Genomic DNA, 26264 nt, shown 5'->3' on the forward strand with positions numbered 1-26264 from the left:
TTCCCCTGCACATTGCATGGAGTACAATTGCTCCCTTTTTCACTTCTAACTTGGTTGTTGCCTTTCTTTGCTTGCTGCTGCCGTAAATCAGAATTCCTCAGCCTGAAAAATATTTTGCAGTGCATCACTAACTGGCATACAAGACATGGAGGATATCCAACCATGGCATCAAGCAGACACTGAGCTCTTTCATTCACACGTACTTACCGACTTTCCGCCGGATCTGGGTGTTTTTAGCCCCTCCATCCAGTATGTTGGTAAGTCTCTCTACGCTGAAGGAGGCAGTTTTCCTTTCACTGTCTAGATCTGGGTTGACATCTTGCCCAGTGGAATTCTGGAAACCCTTGCTGGCATTCCACATGGCCATTCTGAATGTTCAGGGAACACTGAGAAAAAACAACAGCATCGATTAGGCTGTTCCATCGTTTTATCTGAGTGCCTTCCGAGGCCTTAGAAGGAAGGGGAAAGTCACGCTAAAATATAGAAAGAGGACTAAAGAAGGACAAGGACAGGTACAAGTTGTGGAGACAACAGGATTCTATTTTTGAAGAAGCAATGGAGTTTCTTGAGGTATAAGTGAGTGAAAACTAGCAGGAGAAAAAAAGAAGAGGAAGGTCTAGAAATAATTTTATAGACAATACAAGTAAGATAAAATGTAGGGACATTGGTGAACTGGGAAAAGGCTGGTTAAGGAGTTGTTACTGGCCTTCCTTCTTGCTATGTTTGTTTATGTGTTTGTTAAGGACCCAAGCCCCGGACCCTCTGAGCAACCACCCTTTGGGCAAGTTCAGAACAGTGGGTCCTTAGGGTTATCCGCACACAAAGAACCAGACCTTGGTAAACTATATATTTTATTATTTATTATTATTTGATTTCTATAACCACCTCTCTCATCATAGCCAGCTCAGGGCGATTTACAGCATTTAAAACCATGCAAAATGTGAACATTGTCCATAATATAACAATAAACAATTCAGTATAAAATCATAGACCAGTCAAACCAGCTAGTATCTGTTAGAGCTTCTTGTGTCCTGGCTGCTAATTGCTTCTTGCATCCAGGGTGTGTATTTGGGTGAGGGCCTGGTAGATGTTATCTCCTCATTGACTGCAACCAAACGCCTGGCAGAAGTTGAGCTAGTTCTGACAGGGCCCTCAGCACTTCCAGGTGCTCATTCCACCAGGTAAGGGCCAGGATCGAAAAGGGGTTGAAACCAAACGTACCTCTCTAGGGCCAGAGATCACCAGCCTGTTGGAATTGGCTGAGTGAAGTGCTCTTCCAGGCCTTTAGTCATCTAGGTGGTCCCTCCAACCTTGAATGAACTTTGAACCTAATGAACTTTGAACCTAATCCGGAATTCAACTGGGAGCCGGTGGAGCTGCCTAAGGACTGGCCGAATATGGGCTCTTCTGGTTGTTCTAGTGAGGACTCCAGCCACTGCATTCTTGACCAGCTGCAATTTCTGGGTCAGGTACATGGGCAGGCCCACATAGAGTGAGTTACAGTAATCTAGCCTGGAGGTGACCGTCGCACGAATCATTGTGGTTAGGTACTCCAGGGGCAGGTACAGTGCTAGTAGCTTGATTTTTCTGCAGGTCTAATGTCTGTAAAATAATGATTATTCTTCAACCAACTGCATATCCATTACTTTGTGCTATACTTAACTATGCCAGACACCCTACTGCAAAACTGAGACCTTTGCACTTCAGGATTATAATGTTCTTGTTACACCCTCTTGCACAACACGTTGCACATTGTGTTGAAAGAAAGTCCAGGTTAAAGAAGCTAACAAAACATTTCATCTGTTCAAAGGAGGACCTGCTCTTCCTTTGATTCATAATGAAGACACATTTTCAAATGTATTTTTCCTACCCACAATGCTGTCTTTAGATCCTCAGATGTCTAATTGAGAGGCAACAAGGGGTCTAATACAGATTGGGGAGAGGTGGTCAACTTTCCCTCCCACACTACTTCCCTCATCAGAAATTATATTTCCAGGAAGGGGTGTCTGTGCACATGGATATCTGTCTTTTCCTACTACTGGGATTTAAAGCAGCCTGGGGGTGGGAATGGGAAATGGCATAAGACGAAGTTCCTTCAACACACACACTTTTCTCCATGGTGTTACCCAGATCCATAACCCTGGCTATCTTTTGCAACTCAACAGATCAAAGTTTGAGTCCGGTGGCACCAACAAAGTCCTAATTCTGGGTATAAACTTTTGTATGCCCAGCTTGCTGCTGGGGGGTAAAATGGTAATGACTGGGGAAGGCACTGGCAAACCACCCTGTATTGAGTCTGCACAGTTCCTCAGATACAATGAAACAGAATTTCCTCAATCATAACATATAGGTAGAGAGTGAGCATGAAGATGCATAAGAGATTCCAGGACCAAGCTGAAATAACAAGCTGAATTTATAAGGTTACCATTTGTTTGGGTTAAATTTGAGGGTGAGGGGTTAGTGTAGGAAATAAATATATCCAGATCAACAGACGGGTTCTTAACTGTGGTATACTGAGAGTGATACAGATAACAAAAGAAGTAACAAGCAGACATGGGGGCTAAGTTGAGTCTAGGGGCGCCTTTATGGCCCGCAAAGTTTAATTTTGCAGCTCAGTTATACATCTGAGGGTCTGAACTATGACAGCTCGCCATAACGCTGAGATGTAAGAGGATTCTGTTACTGATTGCTTCCATAACATTAAAGATTCTCCCATCTGCATTCATTGCCTCAGCAGATAAATTCAAATTGGAAACAGAGCAGCTACACAGTAATCCTAGGCACACTTTCCTCCATCAGTCACCATTTCCTTTTAATTCTCCCCCCAAAAAACTGTGCTGTTCAAAAACAACACAATAATGGCTATAATGTTATAGCACTACAGTGTGTGTGGGAGGCGGGAAGGAAACCATAAAGAGAAAACAGATGAAACCAACATACTTGGGATCTCCTAAGACAGGGGTAGTCAACCTGTGGTCCTCCAGATGTTCATGGACTACAATTCCCATGAGCCCCTGCCAGCAAATGCTGGCAGTGGCTCATGGGAATTGTAGTCCATGAACATCTGGAGGACCACAGGTTGACTACCCCTGTCTTAAGACATTCATCTTCCTGTCCAGGTGCCACCCTAACAGACCTGGACATAGTTAATTCAGAAAAGTTCATCTATCACACGAGCGACCTAATCTCATGTGGTTATACCTAGTTCAGCGTGGCTAGCTCCCAGTAAGCACTGGTTACTTCATCTCCTCCTCTTATTGTTGCACAGGTCTCAGGGTTTTTTTTTAATTATTGTTGACTCCTTAAGATTACAGCAGTGATATTCTGCTCAGGATGTGGATTGCTCCACTCAGTAGGAGGGAAAAAATTAGAGGGTACATCAGTAGTGGGTGTGAAAAAATCAGCATTAGCAATGAGACCAGAATCTTAGATCTCTCTGCCAATGGTCCTCAACTTGGGGGTCAGGACCCCTTTCACAGGGGTTGCGGCATGGCAAGCAGCTTGGGCAGGGGGAGTGCCATCTACACAACAGCCTTGTGGGGTAGATCAAGATAGAGTGTTTGTCTGTCTGGAACAGCTGAAAAGAGAAAGATCGGCATGGTGGGACAAGAGGCAGAACTGAACTGAGAAACCCCAGAATAAAACCAATTTATATACAATCATAAACAATGGATCTTCACGCTATTGGTCAGTTTTGGTTTAATTTCTGTGAAAGAACCCTTGCATAATTTAATGGTTGGGGGTCACCACAACATGAGGAACTGTATTAAAGGGTTGCGGCATTAGGAAGGTTGAGAATCACTGCTCTATGCAGTCTCAGAGGGTGCTTTGTTATGAGCTTCAGTAATGCCCTACCACCCTCTATATTCGATAAACAGGTCAGTCCCTATGACAAAGAATAAATGGACATAAGTCTGACATTAGAAATCAGAACATTACAAAAATCAGTGGAGGAACATTTTAACCTTCCAGGCCATTCATTTGCTCACCTTACAAAGGAATTTCAAAGAGAGCGCCTACTGAACTGCAATTTAGAATGCGGCTCAAGACAATGCATCATGGACTGAATTGAAACCTTGGTTTCCTGTCTCACTACCTACTACCATGCCCACTACCCCACTGCATATTACACCTATTCCAAACTTGCCTGCTATTGTCATACAGCCTCAGAAACCACACCACTCTCCAAAATAGGAGGACAGAGGGACTTACATTCTAGCTGGATCTGAGGAAGTGAACAGTGACTCACAAAAGCTGCCACAAATGTGGTTGGATTTGTTGTTGTTGTTGTTAGGTGCTGTTGTTAAGTCGTGTCCGAGCCATCACGACCCCATGGACAATGATCCTCCAGGCATTCCTGTCCTCTACCATTCCCCAGAGTCCATTTAAGCTCGCACCTACTGCTTCAGTGACTCCATCCAGCCACCTCATTCTCTGTCATCCCCATCTTCTTTTGCCTTCAATCGCTCCCAGCATTAGGCTCTTCTCCAGGGAGTCCTTCCTTCTCATGAGGTGGCCAAACTATTTAAGTTTCATCTTCAGGATCTGGCCTTCTAAGGAGCAGTCAGGGCTGATCTCCTCTAGGACTGACCGGTTTGTTCGCCTTGCAGTCCAAGGGACTCGCAAGAGTCTTCTCCAGCACCAGAGTTCAAAAGCCTCAATTCTTGGACGCTCGGCCTTCCTTATGGTCCAACTTTCACAGCCATACATTGCAACTGGGAAGACCATAGCTATGCTATGGTAGTTGGATTAGGCTACACAAACTGAAATTCAGGTTTGAGATGAAAGCTTGATAAAGCAAAGAACTGGGAGGGAGCGGAGAGCACAATTACGAGGAGCTGCCAAGGAAGAGGTTTTGACAGGTTTTGTCAGCCCTTACCCAGACTCTGAATCGCATGAAACGACACCGCACGATTAAACAAGAACACAGCCTTACACATTTAAACACCAGTGGACAAGAACTTTGTGAACTGAACTACTAACCCGTATTTTATTCCAGCACAAACGGACCCTGGAGCGCTCTTCTTCGACTATATAATGTTAGCACGACCTTTGCCGCCCTGGCGCTCTTTCAGAGGGGGCAAGGCTTACCGAAGTCCAGCAGCGGTCACTCCCGCGGTGCCCTTCTGCAGACGGCTGCGCCTGCACGGACCGTCCCGATCCCCTCTGCAACAAGCGAGCTTTGCTCTCGCTTGTTTCACGTCTTCCCAAGGCAATCCTGCTTTAGCCAATGGGACCCCCTCCCAGGAAAGCGCTCTTTAGGGCTGCGGCTTCTAAATCGGTCATTCCGAAAGGCAGCGCGCGCGATCCCCTTACCTGCTGGCCGGAGAGCTCCTTCGGAGGGACTCCAGGAGGTGCGCCTCAAGAGAACTACGTTGCCCGGCGGCCTTTGCGAGGCGGCCGCAGAGAGATCAGCAGCATCCCACCCCCATCCCGGTGGCCTGATCCTATTGGTCCCGCCGTTTTTATACGCCGCGGGAGGTTGGGAACAGTGAGGCGGGGTCGGATTGAGAAGGTTTAGAGTAGGAAGAGTCTCCATTGAAAGAGGCGGGAGGAGGGATTCTATGGTAATCGGATGGCACAGCTGCGCCCGGGGAGCTGCAATAACATGCAATGTGTCGCCGAGTTGTTTTGCAGACAGATAAGGCGATCCTGCTACATATTGGGGCTGCCCAGTGGGTTCTGGATCAGATCAAGCCCGAATTCTCCCTAGAGACGAAAAGGAGGCGATCGGGGTTTGGGGCGCATTGTAAGAAGAGTCGCTGGAGACGACTAGGGAAAGTTGAAGCCAGTTGGGATAGAGGTAGACCCAGTTTGAGATGGCTCAAGAAAGGAGGTCGGGACCTCAGCAAGGCTGTGAATAATAGGATGTCTGGGTTGTCTTTCTCTTATGGGATTAATTGCGGAACCCACATTTAAAGTACTCGAACCAGTTTGGAACAAATGTCAAATGCATATACATATGTATATGCATACATACATACATACATAATATGCCCATATGTGTTAATATTCTCATTTATATAATACATATAAGGCCTGGCTGTCTTGGAGATCAGAATAAATTAACTGCACAAACAGCTAAAAAGGTAAAGGTAAAGGTATCCCTTGTGCAAGCACTGGGTCATGTCTGACCCTTGGGGTGATGCCCTCTAGCTAGGTAAAGGCCAGTGCCTTCCCCAGTCATTACCGACCTCGGAAGGATGGAAGGCTGAGTCAACCCTGAGCCGGCTGCTGGGATTGAACTCCCAACCTCATGGGCAGACAGTTTCAGACAGCATATCACTGCCTTACCACTCTGCGCCACAAGAGGCTCCTTGCCCTCTAGCTAAACAGTGCTAAATACAATGATAACAATTTTAACAAGAATATTATATTTGTGGGCATTAACGCCACATCCTTCAGAGTTCTGACAGCCCTGTTGGTCCATTGGGCGGACAGAATTATTTTCTTTCTATCCTGAGATGCGTAATAAAAACGGTGGTTACAATTGTAGCCTGTTTCAGGGTGGGGTGGGAGTTCTCTCTCCCGGCTGTGGATGCTAGCAAGCATGGTGGTATAATACAGTCTCTGGTATTAGTTACAGAAAACTGTACAGTTCTGATAGCCCCATCATGGAGCCCCACGGAACCAAGCCTATGAAGTGGTCAAGGCTTGGTGCCATGTTCCTAGGCAGAAAGGGTCAAGAATTTAGTTTTAAAAAAGAAGTCAACTGGAGCCATAAAAGTTCAGAAAGTTGTGAATGACTGGAGAGAGTGGCTCACGTTTTCTTCCTCTGTCAGGAAGAAACAGGAAGAAACGCTACTCAGGAAGAAACGCTACTCAGCATCTGCCACTAATGCCTCACCAAGATGTGGTAGCAACATAAGCTCGGTGTGTACAACAGCCCCATGTGTCTCTGAACGCTCAGGGATGGAGAGCAGGAGCATAGGCATTACCCCGGCCTCTGCACCAATACCTGGTGGTCTGCAGGGGAACTGTTTGGGGGAAGTAGCAGCAATGTTCCAAAAGCAGCACTGGTGTTTACAGGGAAGGAGAGTTCAGCTGGCCCCCTTTCCACACAGTTGCCCCTGCAAATAGCCCAGTAATCGAATGGAGGTGGGGCCAGTGTACCCACACTCTCTCATGTGGCGCCGCCATGCACACAGGGCCTGTTGATAGGTTGTGTTCTCTCAGCAGTGAAAAGATATTTAGAAAAGAGGATCCGAATCCCAGGAATGGAGGCCATAACAGGAATGGAATTCGTCTCTACACTGCTGATGTAACCCAAGAGCTAGTAGAAGAAGAAGAAGAAGAAGAAGAAGAAGAAGAAGAAGAAGAAGAAGAAGAGTCGGTTCTTATATGCAGCTTTTCTCTACCCGAAGGAGGCTCAAAGCGGCTTACAGTCGCCTTCCCTTTCCTCTCCCCACAACAGACACCCTGTGGGGTGGGTGAGGCTGAGAGAGCGCTGATATCACTTGCCCGGTCAGAACAATTTTATCAGTGCCTCACCTCAGTAAGTGAGCCTGAGGTGGAGCAGAGTCTGTGAATGGAGGTTAGCAGCAGAGGGAGTCTGTTTAGGGTTGTGCTGTAAAGGTAGTAGGGACCTGCTATTAAACTTATATGGAGGTATGGAAGTTCTTTCTAGTTTACTTTGCTCCCCTAAGTGCAGAACCCAGTTAAACAACACTAATCAGGCTACAACTAAATGGCACATGATTTATTTTTAATCATTTGTCAAATCAAAGTGACCCTTGACACAATCCTGTTAATTATTTGCGTGTCTCTTTGGAGAAGAGGCTGAACCATACTGACTGAATGGAACACAGTAACAGTCTGAAGGTCAGAAGGGTTAGCAGATCAGAGACCGTTTCTGCACGGAGAGGTAAAACACATGTTGCCTCCTGCTTGCACATGCGGGATGGTAAACCTCACGTTTGCAGCCCTCCATATGGGAGGCCCCACCCGCGTTTCCCCTCTGCCCCATCATGGATTTTTTCCTCCTGATGAGGCTGCAAGGGAAAACAAGCCAAACTTCTCCCCACCCCACTCCTTGGATTGTCAATCACAGCAAGCTACTAATCACAGCACAGTTGTTCTATCATGGACTGAAACTCTTCCCCCTGAGCCCCAAAATTATTTTAAGGCACTTCTGTATTGCTATGCTGTAATGCCACAACACAGAGGCATTTTCAATAAAGAACACTTCTGTGTTGCTATGGAGAAATGCCATACAGCATTTCTCCCCCCCCCTCCCTTTTGAGACTTGTGGTGTTTTGGACTCTATTTATGTCTGGGTAGATGTGCGAGAGGCTGGGAATGGTACCTGGACCCCAATTAGTGTTTGTGTGTGAACAGTGGACTTAAAAACAAAACCCATGTACTCCTGGATGATCAGGACTGCTTTATCCCGCATCCCCCTCTTTTCCCATTCATTCCCCACCTCCAGAAAAGACAGGACTGTGATTTGTGAGAGGCTGGACATGGTAACTGGAGCCTGAAGAGTAATTTTGTGTGAACAGTAGGCTTTAAAACATGGAGCATGCACACCAGGATGATCCGGAGAGAGCTGCTTCATCTTGCACCCCCCCCCCTTCCCCATTCATTCCCCATCTCCAGAAAAGGCAAACAGGACTGTGTTTTGCCTGCCTGATCCCCAAAAGACCGTGGACACTTTAAAGGAGATTTTATTTTAGCTTTGTCAATGTAGCTTTACGGTCCTGCAGCAATGCAAACTCTGCCTTTAAAAAAAATTCTCAGAGCAGGAAATGGAGAAGGGAGGGTGGGTGCGAGAGTGGAGCAATGCTAGCAAGACTGTTGCGCATTTTCCTCTCCATATGGGGTTGCTTCTGGTTGCTCACCAATGGGATGCGAGATAAAAAGTGGCAAATTCAGTTTTTGCTATTTCCTTCATCTCAAGGCAAATCTGAGCCAGGCCTTGGGATACAGGCTGTGGAGGGGGCTCTAAAACCCACCAGCAACCAGAGCCTTCTCTGAATGAAGGCTGGGTCCCAGAAAATCTTTTGGAGTTTGCGTTCTTTCTCAGGAGTTCGGAACACAACCTCCCAGTGGTCCGTACAGTGAAGTGAAATAAAAGCACCTATTTCACAACCCATTTGCCATGGCTAGATCCACCTACCTGGACTTCTGCCGATGGATTATGATTTTCCCAGCAGCAACTCGAAATCCTGTTTCTAAGGTCCCCCAGTTCCACAGGAGCAGCATTTTGAGGGGTGTTTGGGGCCACCATGGGAACAGAATATCATGCTTTGTGGACAGAGGTCCTTGCACCCATGGAAAGGTATGTTTGGAGCCAGGCCAATGTCTGGAAAAACGGTACAGAGCTATTAAGCTTTATTTAAGTTGCAAATGACTTTGATGTGGAGATTAAGGTAAATCCTCCTTAATTGAGTTTTAGCAAAGGACCTCCAGGTATATTTTTGATTAAGATGTTCTCCATCGTTTCCCTGCCCTGAAACTGGTACAGAAATTCCAAAGGTAATTGTCAGTCCTTGATGAAGTTTATCCGTACAATAATAGTGAGAATATGCACAGACATTTCCGGCTACATTGGAAGGAGGCCCCATGCTTCTGCTGCACCTGGTCATTCCAAGTCTCACCACTGCACCATACCATGCTCCCTACTGACCAAGACAAATTCAAGATCCCAAGGAGAGACCATCGTGGTCCCTAATGCTACATCAGACCTTGTACCTGATAACTCTTGCCTCTTTTCTGCTGGACCCAGGGAATGTTTCTCAAGATCTTCTGATGACAGCTTCATATATGCCACCTCGGGGAGTCACAACAGAACATGCAGTTCTTTCTCCAGGTAACATGATTTTTAAGAGGAATGGGGTTGCAGAAACATTGACTAGCTTCCTCTTTTCTAAAAGACAGGCTAGAGTAGACTGCTCCTGCAGTAGATTATTGGTCTTCAAGCACAATAAAATCGGAGTCTAGTAGCACCTTTAAGACCAACAAAGATTTATTCAAGGCGTGAGCTTTTGAGTGCAAGCACTCTTCCTCAGACTAAGAACTCCTTACATGACAGGGAATATATTGCAAAAATCAATTTTGTAGCAGTATTCATTGTAACTGTGCGGGTCATAGATTCCTATGAAGCCATTTTATATCGACTTCAACCCTTGGTTCACCTTGTCCGCTCTGACTGGTAGCTGCTCTCCATAGACCTTCAACCTGAAGAATCTTCAACCTGTGCATCATTTAACTGGAGACTGCAGGGACAGATCTATGAACCCCCCTCCCCCCAGGTTTCTAAAGTAAGGAGGGTCACAGAAATGGGTTGGAACCCTCTAAAAGACTGAATGTGAGGAAGAGGCAGATCTGCATATGATAAAAATTAAAGGAAATAACTTGGAGAATGAAGATTCACTGTTGAAAACTGGGAAGTCCTAAATCTAAAATGTCTGAAAGTCATTGTCCTGGGGTCTTCTCTTTGGAGACGGAAGAGACACTAAGGGTGAAGGTGGTGGTAAGATCATGTTGCCAAAGTATTATTATAAAACTAGGCAGGATAGAAGAAGGCATAAGCGATTCTTAATTACCAGAGACCCCACCAAAATCTGACTCTTAAGATTTTTATTGGATCTTCAGTAATTAAGAATTTCAGCTGCAGGGGACTCTTGTAAATGAGGGAAGACAGAAGATCAAAGGATTCCCCTCGCATACAACATGAATATTGAACAAATAGATTAATTTTGTTACTTGTTTTCAGCTTCCTGGAGATTCCGCAGGGGCCAAGGTGGGGATTTTTTAAAGCCCATCAGTATTTGCGGGCCAAAATGGATTTTCCTTGGGAATAATAGAATTGCTTGCAATCTCTTGAGTGGATTTCTTATCGTTCCATCAGGTAGAACTTGAGTCCTCACAGAGAAAGACATGACACCCTTTTCCATGCTGTTTTCCTAACTGCCCAACTCTGTACAAGTCAATGAATGGCAGACACACCACTGAATGGTATAAAGAAAATGAATGAGTCCATGGACAAGGAAACTGTCAGGCCCATTGATGGAAAGCCTGTTATTAGTTTCGCTCCTGATTCTGTAATCTTCTCTGCCACTGCTTCCCCCCCCCCAACCATCTTCTTGGTTCAGTGGCTGTATCAGAAGTCTCCCTTGGCGTATATATGACCAGGGCTGAATCTGCACGGAGCTTTTATTCCAATCCCATGTTGATTCAGTCCCTGCCATCTACACTGAATGCGATTTCCATTTTGATTTGGGATGCTTTGTATTTTCCCACTGCCACAGGCATGATTGATCCAGAGTGACCCTACCTTTCCCCCACGATATCCTGGAGTGGATATAACCCTTGATATTTGAAAAATCAGCATGAGCAAAGGTGCAACTCTCTGCTTTTCCCAAACTAACTTGCTGTCTCAAGCCTCCAATGCTGTAGAAAAGCCATGATCGGCCAGGGCTTTAGTTCAAAGGCTTCCTCGTTCCCAGGTTGCAAGGCTTCCCTTAAAGGGGAAGCCCTAACTTCGCTCAGCAGAAGCTCCAGAAGCCCTAACTTCTCTGGCAGAGATTTGCCTCTTGGATTTATTCCCCCTCCTCTGCTGTCTCCAATCCTCCCCCCTCCCATTCAAGAAAAGAAAGAGGCTCCTGCTGCACTTGGCTCCCCCCACATCTGAGCTTCCCCAATCAAGTGCAGAACACTTTCTGTATCAATGGAGAGGGGGGGGGGGATGGAGGAAGACCTGAGTTCAAATCGATCTGAATTCAGCAGGATCCACAACGGAATAAACAAAGTAAGTGCAGAAATTTAAGGAGCAGGGAGAAAGACTCAGGCTGGGAAAGCAGGCCTGTAACCAGCAAATTTTCATGGTGAGTGGGTGGGTGGGAATGAATACATGGATGATCATTATTTATTTTCTCTGCTTTACTTCAGCAAGATTTTACATACACCCCTTGCAGGCTTTTTAAAAAGCAGGATTCAACACTCTTCAGCCCTGCTACCTGCCAATTCTGTTCTACTCAATTGCATAGAGAATTCACATTTGGGAGATTTATGACAACATTCACACCTTTTTACCTCAACACCTTCCTTTTTCACACAGAGAATTTAAACTTGAATGACTTCTGGCAGATGGCACACCAACCCTGAGTGCTGATTGGACGGGCATGCCAAATGATTGGTGAGGTCCAGCCCCTTTTTGTACAATTGTGGCTACAGGTCTGCTTAGTGGTGAGTGATAGGAGGTAAATTGACTGGGCTAGAGAGTGGTGGTTCACCACTGGAGCTGGCATTGTAAAAGAACCAAACAACTAAAGTGCAACTGTGACATTTTTGGTGTGTTTAGCACCACTGAAAGATCCCCCTCCCCCCATTGAGGTTCTTGGGACTTCCCAATAAGTCTGAAAACACAGTACTGAAAGATCAGCCTTTCTTCAAGATTCAAATTTATTATTATATAAAAAAAAACACAAAATCGGTTTATTTGGCTGCTGCTTGCTGTTATTCATAAGGTATTCTCTTTTCTAGCAAAATATACAATTGGTCTGATTCACTGAGTAATACACCTCCCCTATCCTGCAGAAAACCATAGTGACATTAATTTCATTTATACTTTGCCTTTCTCAATTGAATTTATACAAGAGTGCTTGAGATCATGGTCAGTATCAATGGTACAGCATGTGATCAATGTAGAAAGTGATCAATTTGTAGAAGAGTGCTTGAGATACATGGTCAGTATCAATGGTACAGTATGTGATCAGTCTAGGAAATGGGTTTTTGTGGGTAATCGCTGTTTTCCAAGGACAGCAATAGAAACTCTGTGGGTTCTTTTATACAGGTTGAATATTACCTGGGTCAAGTCAATACAAGAAATGACCAGGAGCTGATGAAACCCCGGGGGGAAACCATGGTTGTGGGGTTGCTGGGGCCAAGCCTGCGAAATCTAGAATGCTATTTGGTCTGCTGCATTCAGATATCTCAAACAGATAATGGTTTGTATGTGTTAGGCATGAGTCTGGTTCATTGCCTTGTTTATGATACACAGAGACTGAAAAAATGAAAGATTTCAACTAGATCAACTCATGGAGGAATGATGGGAGAAAAAGGATGGGATTGGCAAAGAGGGCCAAATTCACATGACCAGTAAGGGACAGGATAACATCTCTATTCATTGCTGATTGGAAGTCTCTTATAGATTTTTGGTGTGATAGGAAGAAAATTAACTGTTCCGCTAGCAAGAAAAGACCACGTACGCAGCCTTCAACATTGGTGGTCTACTAAGATAGATCCAGGTGGGTAGTCGTGTCAGTCTGAAGCAGCAGAACAAAATTTGAGTCCAGTAGCAGCTTTAAGACCAACGGAGCAAAAGCTTTCATGTGCATGCACACTTCTTCAGATACAAACAAATGGATGCTACCAGTCCATACATGTAGGACCTATTGACTCATAATCTTTATTTAATTATGTTATTCACTAATTGACTTGTATGGACTGGTATTTTCCATTTCATTCTATCTGAGGAAGTGTGCATGCACACGAAAGCTTATACCTTGAATAAAACTCTGTTGGTCTTAAAGGTGCCCCTGGATTCAGATTTTATTTGGCTGAGAGATACGGCCCTGCCTTGAAGGGACTTCTGCCTGACACAGTAACAGAGGCAGTTTGACTGTTTGGAGGCGGATGATCTATTTCTTCTTTCCCAAGGCAAATTCTTAAATCATGGCTGTAAAGGTATTCAGACAGACTTCAAGAGGAAAGATCAAGGGTGGCTACTGACTCAAGCCTATGATGTAAGAATCCTCCCTTCTCCACCTGAAGCAGTATTAGAACTGCAATCAGCAAGTAATTTGGTGAAGTCAGCTCTAAAGGGCTGTTGTTAAGCTGTTTAAGCAGTTAAATTGTACCTGTGTGCTCAATAGTGGTGCCAAGTGGTCAGTGCTGGGATTGCAACCATGAGCAGTAGAAAAACCCAAGCACACAGTCTGTGAGTTCCTTTTGTTTGAGCTGGCTGCCACCCACTTCCTCTTTCTTTGGGGAAAAACAGCTCAGTGTGTGCTTTGCAGCATGCAAGGAGCAGACTCCATTAGGCTCAAGCATTTGCTATCTGCTAATGTGTAGTCTACTTGCAGCCCAGCCATAGAGGCTTGCAATGTGCTGCTTTTGTAACTACTCTATAATCTTTTGTACTCTGCTTCAGTATGGAGACCGAAACAGATTAATATGATATATGTTTGTAAATAATCTTTCCTAGTAAAGATTACTCTCTTTTAAAAGTGCAGTGTCTGGATCTGTGCCTTATCCACAAAGGTAACTAATAACTAAATACTTTCAAAACGCACTGTCACTCTGCAGCTCTATTTCTCTGGAGGGTCTCAGGACAAAACCAAGTCCAAAAGTCCCAACAAGCAGTTTGTAAATTTAAAACATGTTTATTTTCTTTTTTTAAAAAAATGATGAGAGATGAACATAGAAATGCATAAATTAACATGCAACACTTTAAAAGATAAACCAACGTTAGGCAGCCCACCTGAACCATGGCAGGAATGGGGAAGACTGACAACTGAGGCCATCTTTGATTGACAGATCATTAGATCTATATCAGAGACAGGCCATGATGACACTGTGGTACCTGGGGGAGAAAATCTGAATAGCAGCCTTGTGGTGGGTGAAAGAGTAACAGTGATGCTCCAAGATCCACCACCCGCCCCTCTCTAATGGAAACACCAGCCCTGGAGTGTGACATGACTTGGGAAGAGGGTGGTTAAAAGGTGGAATTTTCTGCCAGAGGATGCAATGATGACCACAGGCATAGATCAGGGGTAGTCAACCTGTGGTCCTCCAGATGTCCCTGGACTACAACTCCCATGAGCCCCTGCCAGCGAACAATGGCAGGGGTCCATGGGAATTGTAGTCCATGGACATCTGGAGGGCTGCAATTTGACTACCCCTGGCATAGATGGCTTTAAAAAGACTGGATAGATTCATGGAAGAGAGGTCTGTCAGGGCTACAGAAGACCATGGTGACTGAAGGGAACTTCCACATTCAGAGGCACTAAACCTCTAAATCCCAGGGCCAGGAGGACAGTTTCAGCCAACGTTTTTCATGCTCCATCCGTTTTCATGGCCTCTGTGTTGACACAGCATGCTGGACTAGATGGACCAGTGGTTTGATCCAGCAGGGTTCTTATTATATGTTCTTATGAAGCCAGGAAAGAGCCAGGCTTGCACCGAAATCAGGCCCTTCTCTTTTTGTCTTTGACCCAGGAGTCAGGGGTGCAATGGTTGGACAAGAGGCACCTGTGATTGATCCTGACTTTTAAAAAAATCTTGATTTTTTTTCACCTAGAGCAAAGCTGTCCACTAAGAGTGCAATCACTCCTGTCTAAGCCCGCTGATTGAAGTGGTGTTTGAATGGAGTAATTCTGCATGGGATTACAACTCTAACCCTCCTGCTGATTTCCCATGTTTACTGCTTTTGACACCAGAATTGGCCGATTCACGACTGGCACCAACAGGGTTAACTGGATTTTGGATCTGGGAACGACAGCCAGGAACACCCCCATGTCATCTAAGCCTGACATGCAATAACCCTCAGATTTACTTGTTTTAAAAAAGAACGTATTTAGTCCTTATGGTTGCTTGGAAGAACACGTGCAAGGTTTCTTAAAAGAAACAGAGAGCCAGGCAGAGCTTTTGGGGAGCCAGAGGCACGGCTCCTATGCTGCCTATTCATCTAAGTGGAGCCTAGAAGAAGAAGAGCTGGTTCTTATATGCTGCTTTTCTCTACCCAAAGGAGGCTCAAAGCGGCTTACAGTTGCCTTCCCTTTCTTCTCCCCACAACAGAACCCTGTGAGGGAGGTGGGGCTGAGAGAGCCCTGATATCACTGCCCGGTCAGAACAGTTTTATCAGTGCTGTGTTGAGCCCAAGGTCACCCAGCTGGCTGCATGTGGAGGAGTGGGGAATCAAACCCGGCTCACCAGATTAGAAGTCTGCACTCCTAACCACTCCACCAAGCTGTGCCATCCCCCACAGTAGGGGGTGGGGATCACCCAGCTGCAGGCCCTGACATTCTGCCAGTCAGCTGAGGAGGCCTACACAAGAGTCTCAGAATCATCACCACCAGCAGGATCATGACGTCACCTTGTATACAGCAAACATGACATCATCACATCTCTGGTGACATGGGAATTCTCTGGAATTTGGGTAAAAACTCTATGGTAACAATGGCTTCTACCATAAAGCTTTTGCCCAAATCCCAGAGCATCCCCAGCAACTTGATGATGTTGCTTCCAACACATGCCAGAAGTGATGTTGCTCCATTCCCAGCATCAACCCTGGGGTGCTAGTGTAGGCCTCTTTGACTGCTGGTAAGTCCCCCCCCCCTCCTGCCTTCTTGCTGGTTGCCAGGGATACCAGGCAACCTAGTGAGGCCTGGAGTTTTCCTGGAAGAGCAACAAGCCTCCTGGAAACAGAGATCAGTTCTCTTGAGGCAAAAATAGCAGCTTCAGAGGGCACCTCGATTATATAGCATCGTTCTCTGTGAAATCTGCCCTCAAATTCTTCTCTCCACAGGGACCATTCCAAATCTCTAGGAATTTCCCAAGACAGAGTTGGAAGCCCTACCTCTTATAAACCTGCCTCTTTTATTCTTTTTTCTTTTGGTCTCTGTGCCTCCCCATGCACCACCTCGATCCCCCAATTTTCCCTTATCAACCTTGGTTTTGCTACCTTCTGGATCAACACAAAAATTACTTTGTCATCCTGTAAACCAGTCCCCAATCTTTTTATCACCAGGGATCGGTCAATGCTTGACAATTTTACTGAGCCCCGGGGGGGGGGGTTAGTCTTTTGCTGAGGGACATTGTCCCCGCCTGAGCCCCTGCTCCACTTGCTTTCCTGCCAGGGCCCCTGACTTCCCGCCGCCCACTGGGGGGCACTGCCAGCAGCACCTGCGCAGTGCCACGCCGAGGGGGAGCCCCAGCCATAGTGGCCGCCGGAGAGTACCAAAGGTGAGCAGCGGCAGACTGGCAGGGCAGCCCCCGAGGCAGCAGCCAGGGAGGAGGACAAGGAGGAGCCATGGCCCGGTACCGACTGATCCACGGACTGGTCCTGGTCACCGGACTGGGAGTTGGGGACCACTGCTGTAAAGCCTTTAAAGTTCCCCATGGAAGACAGTCACCCCATCGCTTCCCCTAATTTCACAGTCCAAAGGTTAGAAATAGCCATGCAACTTTACCCGGCCTAGCCTATTCTTTTCATTCGGAGTTGCAAAGGCTCATATTATGACTGAAGCCAACGAAGGACCAGCAGATCCCAGAAACAATGCTAAATAGAGATGACGTATTTTCTCCACATCCCTTAAACAACTGGCGGATGTCATTGCTTGCGCTGGGGCTTTGTCGCTTAGATGTACCATAAGTCATGCACTTACAGGGGGATGTTATCTAAGAGTTAGCTAGCTTGTTCCCAACTGGCAAGCTTTTCCCTTTCTTTTCTTTTTTTTTTTTTGGCTTGCCTCCCGGATTTTTACAAGAAGCTACTTTAATGGAAAGATTAGCCCTACCAGCCTTCTAAATTTTACTGCAAGCTGCAAAAACGCTTGCCGGTTTAGGTTCTTGAAATCCTCACACAGAATGATTGCCCATAGCTCCTTGTGTAGCATCTCCCTTTCCACAGTGTTAGGAGCTCCTGTGACATCTTTGTTTTTAGAAAAAATGGACCTAGCCCTTACGGTTGGTTGGAAAAAAACATGTGCAAGGTTTCTTAAAGGTCTCAGAGGGCTGGATCAGGGGCTTTTGGTGGTTAGACGAAGATTAATAGGAAGTGGACTAGTTTTTAATGTTGTCCAGATACTTGAGAGGAAGGGAATACATTGCAATAACAATCCCCCCACTCCCTTTGCATTTTCTCATTTCAGTACTTCTCCTGCGCAAGACACCTATGCGCTGGTTATATATCTTTTGTGATGACGAAAAAGCCCAGGTTGGGGATTTCTACTGGGACAAGCATTAACAAACAGTAAGTAGCCCCAAAGACATAACCGTGTCCACCATATACATAGATGTCAGTGTTTAAGTATTCGAACCAACAGAAGATCTCAGTTGATGCTATGCCACCTTCTCTGCTCCAGTTAGCGTTGATGTCCTTCTGAGGTTTTCTTTGACCTTAATAAATTCTGGTGCGTTTTCTTCTTGCTTCTCTTGTTCTCGCTCCATCTGAAATAAAGGAAGGCAGGCTTTGTATTGTTGTGTTGCTGTTTTTTTAAGAATAGGCGAATTGTTACAGAGATCCATATTGCTAGAAGGATGATCTAACTCAACTCTTCCTCTTGGCCCAGTCCCGAGAGAGGACTTTACGCCCTAAAGAAGCAGAAGATTGGGCAGACAAAGTCATGTGATGCACTCCTTGGAAATGATTTAATTAATTAATTATACTTATTAATTTGGCAGTTTTCATTGCTCACCCGGGAATTTAATCAAGAAGTAGTTGCTTTGATCCCTTGGAGCATTTCCACTGACAGAAGGAATTTTCACCAGTGAAGTGCATCCAACCTTTCTCAACTTCCCCTCCTCTTTCAGCCCAACATGTCTTCCAAAATGTTGCTCCTGGGAAATAGGAAGCTCTTATAACACTGGGCTGCAGTGGAAGAGAGAAGCAAGAAAGGTCTGCTCTAGCCTTCCTCAACCATTTTACCACTGAGAAACCCCTGAAACATTCTTCAGGCTTCAAGAAACCCCAGATATGGCATGATCATGCAGAAGATGGTTGGGAAGCATAGCTGTGCACACACCGACCCAGGTCTGTCCCCTTCCCACACTGCTCAAGGCGGTTTACAGACAATAAAACCATAAAATGCAATACATTAAGTTACAATAAAAGAACTCTATAACAATTAGCCCCACAGCAAAAATCTAACTTCAATGTCTCTAGTTCAAGGTGGATTTGTCATTTGCACTCTTTAAAGAGGACAATGTTATAATTCAGGGGTAGTCAAACTGCGGCCCTCCAGATGTCCATGGACTGCAATTCCCAGGAGCCCCTGGCAGGGGAGGGCCGCAGTTTGACTACCCCTGTTATAATTAGTTGCAATTTTAATGGAATATTACAGCCAAACTATGAAAGATTATTGTTAGATAAGAAAAAGCCTCTGCTAATCCGTTATCAAAGATATTTCAAAGAGAACTAGAGTATTTTCAATGCATTCAAATTTGCAGGTTTTTTAACCCTCAAAAGAAGAGTTATATTTTTCACTCTCACCCACGTTCAAGTTACTTCAGGACTGGTTTTATTCTTGTCTCGTTATCTGACAAGCTGATATTCCAATAGAATGCCAAACACCGTCTTATCATGCAGCTGTCAAATGCATTTTAAAGAAACAGAAGGATTTATAACTTCATTGAAGACACTTGGCTTTTTAAACAAGATGATTTATTCCAAGAATTTAGAATTAAAAAATCAGGGAGATTCTTCAGTATAACAGTCTTGGAACTTGCAGCAAACGAATTGAGATAGAAGTAAAGAGTTCATGAACTTTACAGTCAGCAGCATGAAAAAGAGATGGTGATAAAACAAGAGAAAATCTCACTGAATCTATTCAATTATTGTAAAGACAGCAGAAATGTCCATTGGATGATGGAATGGAAATTTTAATAAACCCTGTAGGTCAGCGGTCCGCAAGCTTTCGCCCGCTGCGGACCGCTGCAGCGTAGTGGGGGGAAAGGGCAGTCCGGGGGCCCGCGCACGCGCGGCAGACCCAGCGCAAACGCGCATGCGCGGACTTCCGCGCATGCGCGTTTGTGCCCGGCAGGCGAGCTTCTAGCTTCGGGGGGGGGGGGGAGGGAAGAAGGAGTCGCGGCCTGGCGCCAAAGCCTGCCGGGCCGCTGCCCGCGGGTTGGGGACCACTGCTGTAGGTTACTAGGAAGCAACTGGATAGGTTAGCAATGCAATCCAGGAGCAGGGAGCCAACCAGCTGCTATGCCTGCATATTTCAGAGCTATGCTGAATCTCGGAAATGCTGAATCTCAGAAAGAGTGTAGCCCACTCTTGTCACTGCACTATGACTGACCACTGGTGCAGCTACTCAGCAGACCACACTGAAGCACTACCGGTGCAACCATTTGTACCACCTGGGAAGGAGTGGACTCGGGGATATGGCAGGAGTTAGTTAGCTCTAGAGATGGGCATGAACAGAATGTTGTTCTTCGGTTCATGGTCGTACCACGAAATGAACTGTAGACCCATACAAACCAGGAGGTTGGTTACTGAATTGAATCAATTCATAGGGGTTCACGATCCTTGCTTTTTACTCCCTGCCTCTATTTGAGTAGAAAGCAGGAATTTAAATAGCTTTGAGGTGTTTATACTACTGCTTTCTTCTCCCTAAAAAAAGCTGTGGAGAGCAGGAAGCAGTGGTTTAAATGGTTCAGAGCTGAACTCGAGAAAGCCTTTTTTAATAAGTGAGTCACAGGAGAAGGTTTAGCTGTCTACAGCCCGAATCAGCTGAGCCATGAGAGCAGGCTGCTCCCACAGGCCAGCTGTTTCCAATCTAATCAGCTGAGCTGCCAGGAGCAGCCTGCTCCCAATTGTTTTGGTGACTTTTTCAGAGAGAAGAAAGCAGGGGTTTAAATCCCTGCTTTTTGCTCACCATGAATCTTGGTTGTGGTTGGATTGCCATTTGAGAACCATGAACTGGCCCAAACTCATCACAAACAAAGGGTCATGTGCAAGTTTGTGCCCCTCCCTAGTCATCTCCCTATGCAGTCCCAGCCTGGGAATGCCCTCCAAAAACTGGTATAAAGTTACATCATCCCAAAAATCATGGCATGAAGAAAGGATGTAAATAAATAATTCTAGATGTGCCCTATCTATTATTTACAGTGTTTCACCTGACCCCAGAGTCACCAACCTTCAGTTAGTGGTTGGAGATCTCCTGGAATTACTACTAGTCTCAGGATGACAGAACTCAGTTACGTAGGAGAAAATGGGTGCTATGGAGGAGGAGCTAAATGGCATTTATACCTTACTGAAGTCCCTCCCTTCCTCAAGCCCTCCCCTCCCCATTTTACACATCCAAAATCTCTAGGTGTTTCCAATCACAAACTGACAGAATGTAATCATCCAAGAGCAAACAAATTTGACACTGTAAGGCTTAAAATTATTCTTACTTTGTGGATATAATCAAAGGTGCCCTTTATTGGCTTAATGGTTTGTGATCAGTATGCTCCCATTAGCAGCCAGAAGAAGAACTCTTCAAGGTATCAAAGGGATCTATGAGTAAGAGAGCAAACTATAAAAGCATAACTTCTTGCTTGAAGGCTTCGAAGAACTTGGTCTCCGTGGGATACTACAGAAAAGTATCTGGTTATAGGATCAACAGAACTAAAATGGAGTTATTAGCTCTGGAAATAATCAGAGCTGCAAGAGAACTGGGGTGTCCAACATTCTAATCGTTTTTTTAGCTCAGAAAAAAACAGGGCAACACTATTAAAGTTCATATTAAAACCAGTATTGTTTATTGCTTAGAGTGTTGGACTCCCTTCTGGAAGAGGCAGGTTCAAATGCTTGCTTGGCCATGGAAATTTGCTTGGTTATTGGAGACTACTAGGATTTGAGTTTGAGAACTGCCATACTGGAGACCGAGAAGATTTTCCGGGTAGAAGCTCCTGAGAGTCAAAGCTCCCTTTGTCAGATACTCTCAAAAGCTCATACCCTGAAACTCTTCTTGGTTGTTTGGGTGCTGCTGAACTTGAATGTCTCTGCTGGATTGCAGATCAATGCAGCTACTCTGGGAAAAGAAGGAGATCCAATCACAAGTAGAATCATAGAACCATTAAGTGGGAAAGGACCATACAGGCCATCTAGTCCAACCCCCTGCTCAGTGCAAGATCAGCCTAAAGCATCCTTGATATCTATCCAGCTGCTGCTTGAAGACTGCCAGTGAGGGCGAGCTCACCACCACCTTAAGCAGCCAACTCCACTGCTGAACTACTTTGATCCCCCCACCCCCAATTTCCAGCTGGTACCATTCTGTACAAAGTTTAAACCCTCGTGGGACCTGTGGGGAGCTACAGTTTTGCCACCCCTGCAAAATAGTAAAAAAGAGGCTGTAAATATGCTGGGAGTTCTCTTTTGATCAGTTGATTAACACACCCAAAAGCTGAGCTTAAAAGAACAAAGTCAAACCCCCTATAGCAAGACCCTCCTGAAGCGTTCATCCTCAAATCCTTTAATTACAGGCCCCCCCCCAAAAAAGTGGACTCATGATCTAGCAAAAGTTTAGGGCCCCCAAAACCCTTTTAAGAAAAATATGGAGTAATTACGGGTTGGGGGTGGGAATAATCACTAAAGGGTGGTTTATCTTTACAAGGCCCAAGAGCCTCTTGTGGCGCAGAGTGGTAAGGCAGCTGCCTGAAAGCTTTGCTCATGAGGTTGGGAGTTCGATCCCAGCAGCCGGCTCAAGGTTGACTCAGCCTTCCATCCTTCCGAGGTCGGTAAAATGAGTACCCAGCTTGCTGGGGGGTAAACGGTCATGACTGGGGAAGGCACTGGCAAACCACCCCGTATTGAGTCTGCCATGAAAACGCTAGAGGGCGTCACCCCAAGGGTCAGACATGACTCGGTGCTTGCACAGGGGATACCTTTACCTTTACCTTATCTTTACAAGAGCTGTTTGTGGATATGGTTAAAAGTCCTTTCCTGTTAGTATAAGAACAGGAGTAAGCCGCATGTGTTAGAGAAATCATGCGTCCTCTTAATTTAAATAGCAACAACAAAAGAGACAAGAACTGTAGAGCAGCGGTCCCCAAGCTTTTTATCACCGGGGACCGGTCAACGCTTGACAATTTTACTGAGGCCTGGGGGGGGGGGTAGTCTTTTGCTGAGGGACGTCGCCGCTGCTGCCTGAGCCCCTGCTCCACTTGCTTTCCCACCAGCACCCCTGACGCAGCAGCTGCGCAGTGCCACACCGAAGGGGGGCGCCAGCCATGGCGGCCGCTGGAAAGCACCAAAGGTGAGCCGGCAGCAGAATGGCAGGGCAGCCCCTGAGGCAGGAGCCGGGGAGGAGGATGAGGAGAACTGCGGCCAACTCTTCTTCTTCTTCTTCTTCTTCTTCTTCTTCTTCTTCTTCTTCTTCTTCTTCTTCTTCTTCTTCTTCTTCTTCTTCTTCTTCTTCTTCTTCTTCTTCTTCTTCTTCTTCTTCTATACCATCATTCTCCCGTCCTCCATTTTGTTCTTACAACAGCAGCCTTGTGAAGTAGGTTAGACTGAGAGGAAATTGACTGTTAGTTTCCAGAAACCCAGGCAGTTTTCATGGCAAAGTGGGGATTTGTATAGTCTGATATAGCCAACAGTCAAGTCCCTTCTGAGTTCTGGTGACCCCATGAAGGAATGATCTTCAGAATGTCCTATCATTGACAGTTTTGCTCAGGCCTTGCAAACTGAGAGCTGTAGCATCCTCTCTTGAGTCAATCCATCACATGTTGGATCGTCCTCTTTTCCCACTGCCTCCAACTTTTCTTAGCCTTATTTTCTTTTCTAGGGCTAAATCATAATAATTCTGTTGAACCATATGGAAGGCTGAGTGTCAAAGAATTGAGGCTTTTGAACTCTGGTGCTGGAGAAGACTCTTGCGAGTCCCTTGGACTGCAAGGCGAACAAACTGGTCAGTCCTAGAGGAGATCAGCCCTGCCTGCTCCTTAGAAGGCCAGATCCTGAAGATGAAACTCAAATACTTTGACCACCTCATGAGATGGAAGGTCTCCCTGGAGAAGAGCCTAATGCTAGGAACGATCGAGGCCAAAAGAAGAAGGGGACGACAGAGAATGAGGTGGCTGGATGGAGTCACTGAAGCAGTCGGTGTAAACTTAAATGGACTCCGGGGAATGGTAGAGGAGAGGAAGGCCTGGAGGATCATTGTCCTTGGGGTCGTGATGGGTCACACACAACTTCGCACCTAACAACAACAACAAGTACTCAGCAGTTCTCCCATAAATACTACAGAACAACATACGCCATAAAATGCTTTCTCTTCACCCCAAAAATGATGGAATTCAAATTGCTGCTGGGACTTCGTTTCAGTTGAGGAAGAAAAAAATCCTCTTAAAAGCTGTTAGGGAAAACATGATTAGGGCATGCTTTTATCAGCTTTTGATCGCAATAAGCCACCCTAATTAGGAAACTACGACAACCACATTCAAAAATAATAATAATGAGGAATTAAAACAAAATAAAGCCAAGGAAAATGAAGCAGCTAATTACATCTCCTACAGATGAGTTTACGCCATCTAAAAGGCCGTGAGGTATTGCCTTTAATAAAAAAAATGTTTAATTGCTTTGTTCCAACGGAGCTTACGGGAATGTTCCCACTAAATCGGGATGCATTTGCCTTCTCGTGATTTGTCTTGCATTGTTCGGAGATGTTTGCAATTAAGCTGGGTGGGAGAAGGCACCTGCCTTTATTAAGAAAAAATGCATATATTAAGGAAAAAAACATGCCATAGTCTGTTGATAATTGTCCCTTCAGGAGATAGATGTGGTGTTTTGCCAATAATTTAATTAAGATTTTAATCCAAGAACTGTTTGATGTGCAGCAATGTACTTGCTGTCCTGTTCTTAGTGTTTCTAGATTCCATCTGGCCACCAGCAGGGCATGGAGGGGTAGGGCTGCCAGATCTAGGTTGGGAATCTCTTGGAAATTTGACAGTAGAGCCTGAGCATGACATTTCCTAGTGGATTAAGGCCTGAGCACCCCGTGATCCCAACTGTGTTTTTTCTAGTAAAGAAGAAGAAGAGTTGGTTCTTATATTCCGCTTTTCCCTACCCGAAGGAGGCTTAAAACGGCTTACAATCAATCGCCTTCCCTTTCCTCTCCCCACAACAGACACCCTGTGGGGTGGGTGAGGCTGAGAGAGCCCTGATATTACCGCTCCGTCAGAACAGCTTTATCAGTGCTGTGGTGAGCCCAGGATCACCCAGCTGCCTGCATGTGGGGGAGTGCAGAATCGAACCTGGCATGCCAGATTAGAAGTCTGCACTCCTAACCACTACACCAAACTGACCTACTAGGGATGTGTGATTTGGATCAGATAAGCCCGAAAAGCTTGAATCAATGCTGACTTATACATGTCAAATTGCAATCCCCACTAGTTTAAATGGGTTGCATTGAAGAAGATGGGCTTGATTTGACTGATTCGGCTCCTGAAATGTCTGCCCAGCAGACTGGTCCAAGGCGAGAACCAGCTATCCGTAGCATCAGCTGTTTGTCAGGCTCCAATGGAGTTGAATCAATTCAGGTAAACCCGAATGGTAGGAACCTGAATCACTGTGCTGAACCAGTGAATGGGGTATAAACAAATCAATTGGGGCCAAATCAAAATCATACCGAACTTTGTGTACCTCCCTAATGCCCACTTCCTTCTTTCCCAAAGTATTTCTCTCCTAAAGGAAACAGCCAAAAGTGGGGGTTTCTCCACTAACAAGAGGCACAGCAAAAAGGCCCAGAAGCCCATTTTTCCTGCAGAGAGCACTCATTCAGAAAGGGCTGCCTATATTATAGGATGCTCAGTTTGGAAGCTTCTATTATTTTGTTGAATCTTCCAGTGTTTTGTGATTGGGTCCATCCCCTAGTGGCAGCCATTTTGTGTTTGTTTCCATCCCCATGAGGATCATTTTCCGGTGGCGCCCTCTACCCAATCTCATAATTCTAAAGCTACAGGCAAAATCAACACGTTTGGAGACATCTGGGTATATAAAGGTAAAGGTATCCCCTGTGCAAGCACTGGTCATGTCTGACCCTTGGGGTGACGCCCTCTAGCATTTTCATGGCAGACTCAATATGGGGTGGTTTGCCAGTGCCTTCCCCAGTCATTACCGTTTACCCCCCAGCAAGCTGGGTACTCATTTTACCGACCTCGGAAGGATGGAAGGCTGAGTCAACCTTGAGCCGGCTGCTGGGATCGAACTCCCAGCCTCATGGGCAGAGCTTTCAGACTGCATATCTGCTGCCTTACCACTCTGCACCACAAGAGGCTCTTATCTGGGTATATAGCTCTCTTTAAAAAGGATCTGACTATGTAATTTTAGTGTGCTGTGATACTACTTGATTTGTCTCTCTTCTGTTTCTAGATTTCAGGTTGGTTCTCCAACCCAGAATCCTATTGCATTGTTTACTGGATGCTCCAACTTGTTGATAGTATTGATTCCCTCTGTGTAATCCACCTCTGAATCCCAGCGAGAAAGGCAGATAATAATAAATAATGAAAGCAAACAAACAATAAAATTTTGGAAATGCTGCTTTGGCCAAGGGATG

At 45.6% G+C, this 26264-nt stretch overlaps 2 protein-coding genes and 1 long non-coding RNA gene across 8 annotated transcripts in view; 1 reads left to right on the forward strand and 2 right to left on the reverse strand.

Annotated features, from left to right (window-relative positions):
• Positions 1 to 5451, reverse strand: part of ACOX2 (acyl-CoA oxidase 2) — a 30932-nt gene extending 25481 nt beyond the window's left edge. The window contains exons 1-2 of one of the 3 annotated variants that reach the window (XM_077324965.1): positions 5317 to 5451; positions 208 to 386 (exon numbers count right to left, since the gene is read on the reverse strand). In XM_077324965.1, the coding sequence (XP_077181080.1) occupies positions 208 to 367 (160 nt within the window). In that variant the 5' untranslated portion in view covers positions 368 to 386; positions 5317 to 5451. Of the gene's footprint in view, positions 1 to 207; positions 387 to 4983; positions 5147 to 5316 lie in introns of those variants that run through there. The other 2 variants (XM_077324967.1, XM_077324968.1) reach the window with 2 other exon arrangements.
• A 6613-nt stretch (positions 5452 to 12064) lies between these two features.
• Positions 12065 to 26264, forward strand: part of LOC143831719 (uncharacterized) — an 81939-nt gene continuing 67739 nt past the window's right edge. For both annotated transcript variants that reach the window (XR_013228943.1, XR_013228944.1), the window contains exons 1-2: positions 12065 to 12189; positions 17877 to 17977. This is a non-coding gene — a long non-coding RNA (uncharacterized LOC143831719). The remainder of the gene's footprint in view (positions 12190 to 17876; positions 17978 to 26264) is intronic.
• The window catches only part of FAM107A (family with sequence similarity 107 member A), a 66640-nt gene continuing 54743 nt past the window's right edge, over positions 14368 to 26264 (reverse strand). For 2 of the 3 annotated variants that reach the window (XM_077324980.1, XM_077324981.1), the window contains one exon: positions 14368 to 18174. In XM_077324980.1, the coding sequence (XP_077181095.1) occupies positions 18067 to 18174 (108 nt within the window). In that variant the 3' untranslated portion in view covers positions 14368 to 18066. Of the gene's footprint in view, positions 18175 to 18422; positions 18596 to 26264 lie in introns of all 3 variants that reach the window. The other variant, XM_077324979.1, reaches the window with a different exon arrangement.

Source organism: Paroedura picta, chromosome 3 (assembly GCF_049243985.1).
Source record: "Paroedura picta isolate Pp20150507F chromosome 3, Ppicta_v3.0, whole genome shotgun sequence".
Lineage (NCBI taxonomy): Eukaryota > Metazoa > Chordata > Lepidosauria > Squamata > Gekkonidae > Paroedura > Paroedura picta.